The sequence below is a fragment of the Barbus barbus genome (genome assembly GCF_936440315.1).
Source record: "Barbus barbus genome assembly, chromosome: 21".
NCBI classification, from domain to species: domain Eukaryota; kingdom Metazoa; phylum Chordata; class Actinopteri; order Cypriniformes; family Cyprinidae; genus Barbus; species Barbus barbus.
In genome coordinates, this window is record NC_136749.1 from 12,628,522 (window position 1) to 12,640,076 (window position 11,555).

General features: G+C 35.4%; 1 protein-coding gene across 1 annotated transcript; it reads left to right on the forward strand.

Annotated features, from left to right (window-relative positions):
- Nucleotides 1-2,881: 2,881 nt before the first annotated feature.
- trim109 (tripartite motif containing 109) lies at nt 2,882-9,365 on the forward strand (the record flags this gene model as incomplete). The annotated part of the gene is made up of 6 exons (XM_079444610.1): nt 2,882-3,328; nt 6,305-6,400; nt 6,503-6,736; nt 7,609-7,700; nt 7,791-7,906; nt 8,860-9,365. 6 exons carry the CDS (start codon nt 2,882-2,884, stop codon nt 9,363-9,365), a joined length of 1,491 nt encoding a protein of 496 aa, XP_079300736.1.
- Between the last annotated feature and the right edge of the window lie 2,190 nt (nt 9,366-11,555).

Here is an 11,555-nt window from a genome sequence, read left to right on the forward strand (position 1 = left end):
TTACAGACTAATTGTGTCGAAATACTCAAATTTATAGATTGTGTACCTGCCTATGGCTTTATTAGTTATTATTTCACTTGTTAAGGGTTCTAGAAGGGAATATGGCACTCTATAGTGGTAATAATAGCCTCCTAACACTTAAGATACTAATATAGATGCAGATCTGAATGTGCTACAGTAGTTCACTGAAAACTCACTCAAAATCAAACGTTAAAATAACTTTATTTAATGAATAATTGGCTTTGTTATGGTAAGACATTTGTCCAATGGCATCCTGGTTAGCAGTTTCGTGTTCCTTGTTTTCCTAAACATTCAAAATGACTAACATATTTTCTTTCAAAGTTATAAGTTTCGTCTCGGTAGCTTAAGAAGGCAGCAGGCTAAGAGCATACTTGAGATGAAATATCACATTTGACGACAAAGAAAATCCAGGTAAATTTCACAACGTGTGATAATATTTGCTATATACAATGTTGCATCATTATAATGTCATTTACTCTGAGATGGAAAAGCTGCTAAAAAAACACAAAAAACAATAGAAACTATCACAGAAATTCCAATGAACCATTAGCTTTTTCCAGTAAAACCATTACAAAATTCCTTTTTGTAGTGTGTTTTGGGCATTTTTCCAATAGGATTTAACATCCCACCAATATAATTCATCTCATACCAGTAGACACCATTATAGTTTCCATTGAAACCAATACAATTCCACACATGATCGCTTAGAAATCATTTTAATATACCGCTATGATGCTCAATTATAGTTATAATGATGGTTATCAGTGTTATTTGTTTTTTTAGGATTTTAATTAATAGAAAGTTTAAACGACAGCATTTATTTGAAATAGAAATATTTTGTAACATTATACATGCCTTCACTGTGACTTTTGATCAATTTAATGCATCCTTGCTAAATAAATATTTGTATTATTATTATTTATAAAAAAAAAAAAAAAAAAAATGGTAGTTCATGAGTCATGACGGTTTCCACAAATTATTAAGCAACAAAAACTGTTTTCGAAGTATCACGTAACTTTGAAGACTAATGGCTGTTTTATGGATTGAATTTTAACATGGATACATTTTCCGTGGGACGGTGGGAGTGGAGGTGAATTACACTTGCATAATATCTCCATCTAGTGGATTCGGTAGATCAGTGAAGGGCATATATGTGCTAAAAAAAATTATATTCTCATATTCACCTTGGTGGGATTAGGAGGAAAACAGTTGTTGTATGGAGGAAAAATACATGTAGTAGCTCAGCATTTAAATTAAGTTTATTAAATATTTTTTTATTTTCAAAAATCATGTTTTTTATTATGTTATCATTTAACCTAATCAAAATAACCCAACTGCAGTTTGATTGTGATCAACTGGAATGCACAATGAAAAAAACATGATTTTTTAAAATTCAGATAGATAGATAGATAGATAGATATGTTCATAATTCAGACACTAAGAAAAATAAGAATCTTTGTAATTTTTTTAGCACATCTTTTTTTATGCTAAAAATGTGTGATTATTCCTGTGTTTTGTCATTTACTTTAACATGTTTGACGGTATAAACATGCTATCTTTTATCATGATGTGCGAATACAGCAGTGAAGGGCCTGGATATACAGTAACTGGACCTCTGCTGTAGGACAGATTTCTTTGTGATATCTGATTGTAGCTGATTTTACATGGTTTCCAGCTGAACCCGACTGGTGATTTATGGTCTTTAGCTGATGGCTGATGCAAGCGTTTAGATGAAGGGTCAGCTGGACTGCCAACTGGTAGGGCTGCCTGAGATCAATTTGTTAGTAGTCAAGCTTTTTAGATCTAGAAGTGGAACTTGGACCAGTACAGAAATGCACAAGATATCTTAAGACAATGTGATTTTATTTATTTATTTTGCTGTATTTTAGCACTCAGCTCTGGATAACTTTTGACCCTTGACTCTGATTATACTTTATATACTTTATATTAATCCCAATATGCACTACTGTTCAAACATTTGGTATCTGTGACTGTAATCATCAAAGAATCCTGGGAAAAAAACGGAAAAAATTCAACATTGATAATAGTAATAAAAGTTTCTTGAGCAGCAAATCAGTAAATTAGAATGATTTCTCAAGGATCCTGTGACACTGAAGACTTGAGGAATGGCTGATGATAATAAGTTTATTTTAAAATACATTACAATAGAAAAGTGTTTCTTAATTGTAATAATATTTCACAGTATTTCTGTTTTTACTGTATTTTTGATAGAATAAATTCTATCATATTATATCAAATTATCATTCTATCAATTATATCAAAATATAAAAGCCACAAAAACTATTTCAGTAAATGAATAAAAATAATATAGGGGGTTTACAGTGTTGACCATTACAGTAACTAAGACACAGTAACTAATTATAGTGAGGACAACAGTATGGCTGAGCTGCCCCTGCTTATATTATGCACATGTGATCATCCAACCACCTGTTGATTCCTTCCATATCAGACAGAAGGTCAAATCTGACTTTGGTAATATGAGCTACCATTTGTTTGATTCTAAATGAACAAGTACTGTTGGTAGAAATCAGTCAGCCTGTAATTTAAATGTGTTTGGGGGCAGGGATACGATTTATAGAGGGAAGTTTATCTGTGCAGGGAGTCATATGGCTCCCTTTATTTAGCACACTAGGACAAACATGTGTTAGTCAAGTAAGGGCAGAGGAAGATCTCCCAAACACACTCCTGCCCCTGCACATGTGGTTGACATGTGTTGTCATTCGTCTCCGCAGCTGCTGGGACAACACCTCATATCTAAACCCCCGTGCCAGTGAGTGTTTGGGACATTTAAGGGACACAAGCATTTTGTCAGCCAACGTGTTTCAAGCAAGTAGTTGTGATGGATTCTCGGCTGTCGAAACAGATCCAGTGTTCGGTGTGTTTGGGGGACTTCACAGATCCAGTGAGCCTGCTGTGCGACCACACGTTCTGCCGACAGTGTATCAGCAATCATTCCCAAAGCTGCCGCCTGAAACAGTGTCCGGAATGCAGGCGACCCTATACCATGTGGGACCTCCGGTCCAACCGAGTGCTGCGGAATATGGTGACTGCCGTGAGGGAACACTTGAGCGAGCAGCAGGCCCTCAGGGACGGGAATGTAGCGGCTTGTGGAGCAGCAGTGAGAGTGTTTGAGGAACCTGAGAAGCTGGTGTGTTCAGATCATCAGGAGAGACTCAAGCTGTTTTGTGAGACGGATCAGAAACTGGTGTGTCTGATCTGTAGGGATGGTGAGAGACATCAGGGACACACGTTCAAACCTGTGGAGGAGGCAGCGGAGCCCAGAAAGGTCAGTGAGGACTGAAACTTCTAACTGTAGATACCTTTATAAGCCTTACTGTATGTTTTGAGTTTGACGCTGCTCCAATTTCAGGTCATATCCAGGTCAGCCATACGAAAGCAGAAGTTCATTTGGTTTCTATTTTGGATGTATCTAATTCCACATACCGACTGGGGTTCTGTTTGGGGTCATTTCTGTTCAACATTGAAGCATCACATTACTTCTTCATGACTTTTGACAATCCTAAGGCTGGAACAGGGCTGGACTGGGACAAAAAAAGGGCCCTGGCATTTTTGCTCAGACCGGCCCACCACAATCGGTCGGACACAACCAACAAGTACACCATCCTTGTGGTCCCTGTAGATATGCATATCTACTGTTCCATTCCCAAAAACCCCTACAAAGCTGAGAACTAAATGCCATGGACCAGTGTACTCACTCTCTCTTTACTCCCTGGTGGTGATCAAAGGTGACAGTGGAGTAGGGCCTACACAAAGTGAGGGCATCCTGAGAGAGAGAGAGCGAGAGAGGGACAAGAATGATAACTGAATGAGTAAAATGATCACCATACAAGTATCTTTAATATATAACAATGTAGAGAGATGGTTGCACATATTTTATACTTACTTAGTGGAAATGGCTCCATGGTGCTCTGAACATCCTCAAAAACAATGAACTTCAAAAGTGAGGACATCCTAAAAGAGAGAGAGAGAGAGAGAGAGAGGGAGGGAGGGAGAGGGAGATAGGGGAATAATGAGTCACATTTTCAGTCTACAATATTATGAATATTTTTTTTAATAATAATATCAATAATCTCATCTCACCTTACAATAGCAGCAGTTTCCTCAGTAGCTTGCTCTTCTCTGCAACTCTGTCTATTACAGAGAGATTATTTAATAATTAAAATAATCAAATGGCATCATCTAAGTTTTTCTAGAGAAGGGCATTCGACGGCCGTTATGGGTTTTAAAGGGTTAACATTAGAATAGTCATCCGAAGTTGCAATTGAATAAGTTAACTCTGCTAACCTAGCTACAAAAACAATGCAAAATAGCTTATGCTGTGTTATTTGACTTTAGCTGACTGAGTAGCTAGTGCAGTAGGTGACAATCTGACAGACTTTATAATAGCGACAACGATTATGTTGTCTTATTATAATATTCATTAATTTAGGTAAATCATCATCATCTTCGTCGTGGCCCAGCTAGGCCCACACACACTATCCTCCTGCATCCGCCCTGATTAACACTCCCTCCCTGTTAAATCATGTAGCTACCATGCTTACCGTTTCAATTACACTCTCCTGCTCACTCTGTCCCTCCTTGACTTCACTGTCAGACACCTGCTCCTCTGCCTGGGTGCCGCCGGCGCCGCCATGGCTAGTCACCTCTCCTCCATGTGCTATGTTCACCAGTTTTTGCAAAGTGTCGTCAGGTACTGTTGGCTTGGAAACTAAAGCTACAGCACTAAACATGTCGGTTATTTTTGCACATGTTGAGGCATCAACCCCTAGAATTTTTATTTTTTTGGCCGCAACTTCTCCGCACCCCCCTTGCCCTTGCGCTTTTGCTTCTCCATCCTAAATCCACTGATTTCTGGCTCTGAGCCACTGACTGCATCTGACACAAGAAACAGAGGGGGAGGGGTGGAGCTTGCTAAGAGATGATTGGGCCAGCCCAGTGTCAGTATGGAAAATGAACCAATGGGCCGCTGCCCCTGCTTTATGGGCCGGTCGTTGGCCAATTAAAAAAAAAAAAAAAACATATTATATGGACCGGCCCCCAAGTGCGTCGGCCCACCGGGCATTTACCCGGTATGCCAGATTACCAGTCCAGCCCTGGGCTGGAATATGCAACTTTTGCAGATTTTGGCCTCAGTTTGCAGTCTGGACAAATCCACAATAGTTGCTAAAGGTCAGGGCCACCATACAGATTTGAGATGAATGATTTCACAGAAAATCACATCGTGTATGATAGACACTGACTCCGATTTTTTTCGTTTCAGACTGTGATTTCGTCCAGTCAGAGGATATCAGACATGATCGATATTTTTAGCTGATTTTAAACACATTTTGTTTTCATTTTCATTTGTTTTCATGATTCTGCGTGCTTCTGTGTGAATTTGTTTGTTTCTCAGTCGATTAGTGTGTGATGCCAAGTTTTTCATCTTAAATCATTTACAAAGTTGGCAAGTAGGATGCCTATAGGGTTTTAAAATCTGTACAAATTAGTGGTAAGTCTGTTCAGTCATGAAGTGTACATTCCAGGCTTAATTAGAAGAATTGGTCAAACTAAACTGAACTTGGTAACATTCTTGAAACATACTTAAGACATGTTACATTTTATGTTTCAGAGATTTTAAATATGAAACTTTAATAATGAACTGGGTATCTGAACACAAAAGAAGATATTTTGAAGAATGTTGGGAACCAAACAGTTGGTGGTCTCCTTTGACTTCCATATGAAAAAATACAATAGGGGCCAAAAACAGCACTTTTGATCAATTTAAAACATCCTTGCTAAATAAAAATGTTAATTTCTATAATTAAAAAAAATTTTTTTGAACAGCAAATCAGCATATTAGAATGATTTCTGAAGGATCATGTGACTGGAGTAAAAATTTAGTTTTAATCACAGCAATAACTTACATTTTAAAATATATTCAAATAGAAAGCCATTATTTTAAATAGTAAAAATATTTAACAATATTACTGCTTTTGCTGTATTTTGGATCAAATAAATGCAGGCTTGGTGAGCAGAAGATAATTCTTTAAAAAAACATTAAACATCTTACTGGTCAAAAACGTTTGACTGGTAGTGTATCAAAATGCATATTTGTATATTTAATATTTAAAGTCAGAAGTGCTCTTTATGCTCCTCTGCAGGATGCTGCAGATCACTAGGAGCAGGACTGAGCACCGCTGCCTTAAGGTAATATCTGAAATATTCATGTCAAACGCCCACCAGTCTGTCCTGTGTGTTGTAGAATTTATTGTTAGAGCCTCTGAGCTTCCTGTCGAAGGAGAATGAAGAGATGCAGGCTCTTATCAAGAAACAGACGAATGAGATCTCTAAAACTGAGGTGAAAAATAAAACAGTCAAACAGATCACACCATCCATTTAAAGACTATATAAAGGAGCACCGCAGGGTTCATTACTAGCTACTATCTATTTTGTTTCTCAGGAAAGATCTCGGCAGCTCTCTGCTCAGATCTCTGCTCAGTTTGAGGAGATGCACCAGTTTCTGAAGAAAAAGGAAGAGGAAGTGAAGAAAACGCTGGAGAAAGAAGAGAAGGATATGATAGAAAAGATGAACAGAAACAGAGCAGAAATAGAAGAGAAGCTGAATGATGGAAGAGAGAAGGAAGGGATTCTACGTTCAGTCTTTGAGACTGATCAGCCAGTCGGCTTTCTACAGGTTCAAACAAACAATTGCAGTTTGTCCAGTTAACTGTGTCCAACATATAGACATAATTGCAGTAGGCTACAATGAGGTTAAAACCCCCAAAAAGAAAATGTGTTTCTGATACCAAAATATTTTTATTTTAAAATTTGTAAAAACTATTATTAAAAAAATGAAATAGATGAAGAAACATAATTTAATTATACTTATTTCAAAGAAATGGTAAGTGACATTAATGTTGTTGTTGTTGTTTTAATTCAAAATCTTGCAGCTGGTCAACATGGGAACTCTTCACCCCAAATATAGTCCTTTCACTAGAATAAGAATCTATTGATTTAATTACCATAAACAAAACATACAATCATAAACAAGACATTTGTTTCAAAATGAAATGCGTGCATATTAGTTACATATAAATGTAAATAATATTATATATAAAACTGTATTATTATTTTTTAAAAATCATATAAATATTATTTTTTTAAATTACTATTTATTTCCCAGCATATAGAACATTTGGAAAATTTAAAAAAATATATCATGTGTAATTCAATCTTTAGTAATTGCATGCAATAACCTCAACACAGTAAGAAACAAAAATGTGAAAAAAGTACCTTTAGAGGTACAACTTGCCACTGCGAGTGCCCTTAAAGGGACACCTTTGTACCTTAATTTGTACTCTTAAAGGTGTTTATGAATATCTTAGAAGAAGAATATTTACTACTAGTATGAACATTGAATACTGAGAATGAAAAAGCAAGTTTAGGAATGTGATTTTTGGGAGTATGCAGAAAAAACAATGTACATAATTGTTGCATGTATGTAACACTGGGCTATTCATAGCTGTGGTTCTCAAAATAATAACAATTATCTGGTTCTACTTCTAGTGGTGGACTGAGAAAGGGCTGGACTTTGTCAAGGAGATGAAAGAGAAAGAAAGCTGCTGTGAAAATAATGACATTGCTTCTCAAACAACCAAGTAGGACAATATACTGTTCTGCTTCACATAAACATAACCGGCACTGTACAGTAAATATCCCATCAGTTACATTCATCTCTTGCATTGTAGGTTCAAATCAGCAGTCAAAAGCGTGAATTTGACACCTAATTCTCTGTTCCTTGGACTTCATGAGACTCACTTGCAGTTTATTGTGTGGAAGGAGATGCTGAGCTTTATCAACCCAGGTGAGGACATCAGATATCTATATGTGGACCATGTATTAAAATTAATGCAAAAGTATATAAATGTCTATTATGAAAATTAACATTTTGCAAATTTACAATATCAATATTTATACACTCAAAAGTTTGGAATAATTGTGTTTTTATGTTTTTGAAAGAAGTATCATATGGTCACCAAGGCATTACAATTTAAATGTTATTTATTCCTGTGATAGTGCAGCTGAATTTTCATTAGCCATTACTTCAGCGTCACACGATCCCTCAGAAATGATTCTAATATGCTGATTTATTTCTCAGTTTTTAATAATGCTTTTTGTTGCTTTATATTTTTGTGGAAACTGTGAGTATTTTAAGTGCTCAGTTATTAATGATAGTTCTTATCAACAATGTACAAAACGGTTTTTGCTGTTTAATATTTTTGTGGCAACTGTCATGCATGCTGGATTCTTTGATGAATAGAAAGTTGAACAGCATTTATTAGAATTTTTGTAACATTAGAAATATCTTTACTGTCGCTTTTGATCAATTTAATGCATCTTTGCTGAATAAAAGTATTAATTTCCTTGAAAAATATTTTTAATTTATTACAGTTTCCACATTTTGTATTATGATAATAATAAAATATGAGATAATAATGAGCAGATCAGCATATTAGAATGATTTCTGAAGGATCATGTGACACTGAAGACTGGAGTAATGGCTGCTGAAAATGCAGCTTTACCATCACAGGAATAAATCACTAGAAATTAGGAATGAATGAGGAATACATTTTTATATATTAATAGTACAACAGAAAACATATATTTTAAATTATATTAATCTTACACAATATGACTGCTATTTTACTATTTTTTTTTATAAAATAAATGCAACTTTGGAGAGACTTGTTTTGAAAACTTTTAACTAGTGTATGATAAACTAAGCTGTGTTTATCTTTCACGCTTTGTCTTTCTTAGTCCCTGATCGTAATGTAATACATGGCTGTCATGACCCATACCTGAGGGTCTCCTCTGACGGACGCAGTGTCATCCGCACATCCAAAAAGGGCATTTTCTTGCGTCACAAAGACTACAGGCCTCTGGCCAGGACCCACAAGACCTTCCAGTCAGGACAGCACTACTGGGAGGTGGACGTAGGAGCAAAGATAGACTGGAGCGTGGGCTTTGATGGTGGATGCATAAGCAACTTAAACAAGGACATTGGGCTTCACCTTAAGCATGACCAAGGCTACTGCATCAAAGAGTATGAGACAGTGACAGAGATAGATCTGACGGTGAAACCACACAGGTTAGGGCTGTACCTGGACTGCGACCGGTGTCAGGTGTGCTTCTATAACGCCGACGACATGACTCTACTGCACACCTCCACATACCCTTCATCCATCCCTTACTCCCTCAGCCTCTCTCCAGGAGCTTATCTGGGAGGGAAGAATGCTGATCCGCTCACAGTGACCTGGAACTGATCTGTCCGGGAAATAATGGCACACTTTAGTAAGTTAGCTATAAAGAAATGGTCCATTTATGGTTTTTGAGGTCATGTAATAGTGCTTGAGAGAGTAGTTTTTGGCTGCCATTTCAGCTACTTTAGAAGAAGAAAAATAATTATTTGGAGAACTATAATTACTTTAACATACCTTCAAAATTTTGTATAACATACCTTCAGAAATGACTAAGTCATAATTATATACTATAAGATATAAAGTCAAAATGATGACAGAATTATGTCAAAATGATGACATAGCCATAATTATGAGTAAAAGGTATTATGATTCTTACGTACACTGTAAAACGTGATGCTGACTTAACTTAAAAAAATTGAGGAAACCCCTTGCCTTAAAATTATTAAGTAAATAATAAAAAATAAAAAAAAATAAAAAAAAAAAAATTAAGTGACAATTGACAATTCACTTAACTTATACTTTTTTATTATTAATTACTTTATCATTTTAAGGCAACGGTTTTCCTCAATTTTTTTTTTTTTACAGTGATAAGAAGCCTATTTATGAAATATTGTGTGTCATCAAGCAGAGACTCTCAACCAGAGTAAGACAAGCAAACTTTCACAAAAGTAAAACATTTCATTGTGTTTGTGGCAAATATCTACACTCCTTGAATGTCTAATTTGGGGGATGTAGCTAACTGCTGTAATCACTGTAAAAACAATGTTTCAAAAAATTTCTAGTTTAGTCAACTAAAATATTCCAGTTGTCCTTTAAATTAGAGTATCTTAAAATTTCAAGTTGACTAAACTAAAAATTTTAAGTCAGCAGGGTAACAAATTATTTTAAGTTGAAACAACTTTTTGAAACATTTTTTTGTACAGTATAATAATTATCACTTTTTATCTCAATTTCAACTTTTTTATAATGTCACTTGACATTTTATACCATAATTATGACTTTATGCCAAAACTGTTATGACATGACCGTTTGTCATAATGACTGTTTATTTCATAATTATGACTGTTTTGTCATTATTAAGTTATGTCATAATGATTGTCATAACTATGACTCAGTAATTTAAAATTGTCAATTTTTAGAATATTAATTATTATGACTATGATTATGTTTTAGTTTTCTTCTAATAATTGCCTAGGCTATGTGACTTTTTCTCTTGTAAACTGTGTAAACTGGCCTTCGTAGGTAATAGTCTAGACTCTAGATGCAGCAACCATAATTATAAAGTCACCTTTATTCTTTCAACATTATAGTAAAAAGAATAATATATACGTTATGGACTATTGGTTTGTTTGAAATTATATGCCATAAGAGGGCAGCGTTATAAATGTACAGTGAGAACACAGGGACTGGCTCTAGAAATCATGGCGTGGGATCAAAATATATTAATAATGAAAATTAGATATGTCTCTATGAATCACAAACTCTCAAAAAACGGGTTTGATATTATATCCCAAAGTGTGTATAAGAAGTGAATGCACTTAATGCATGTGCAAATGTGGAGTATAGGAATATTATCAGTACTGCAATATGGTCTTGAGGTTTAATCGGAACTCATTTTAACTTTTTTTATAAGTTGCTTGTTCTGAAGTTGACGTCTCATTAAAAACACAACAGCCGTATCAGTGCAGGAGTTGTCTTACATTTGTCCTTTCAAGAGCTTTTGTTCATTTAGTGATATCTTGGTGTGATCTGTGGTATTGCAGCGGACATAAACACCGTACATTTGTGGCCACCACAACATCAAACGTCTTCAGCATCACACTCTTTGCAGGTTGTTTCTTTTATTATTTTATTGGGTATATTTACAAACACCAACATGCATAGAGCTGATTCACAGGGAATTACAGAACTCAAGAGTTGGTACAGTACATAATATGCTTTAAGTGTGCTACCAGCGATGGGCATTACCACACAGAGCTACGCAACTCATTACCACACAAAGGTACACACACAGGAGATAGATAGAGAGATAGACAAGAGGACTAAATAAAAAGCAGATCAATAGCATGGTATATTAACCACAAACAATAAGCACACTATATTTATAATGCAACATAGCGGTTTCTTTCTCCAAAACATATTAATGAAATTCAAATGTCACAATTATAAATGCACAGTCATAATAAAAATGCTAACTACAAGAACTAAAAATAATGATATAATCGTAAAAAAAAATCATGCATCATTGCAGTT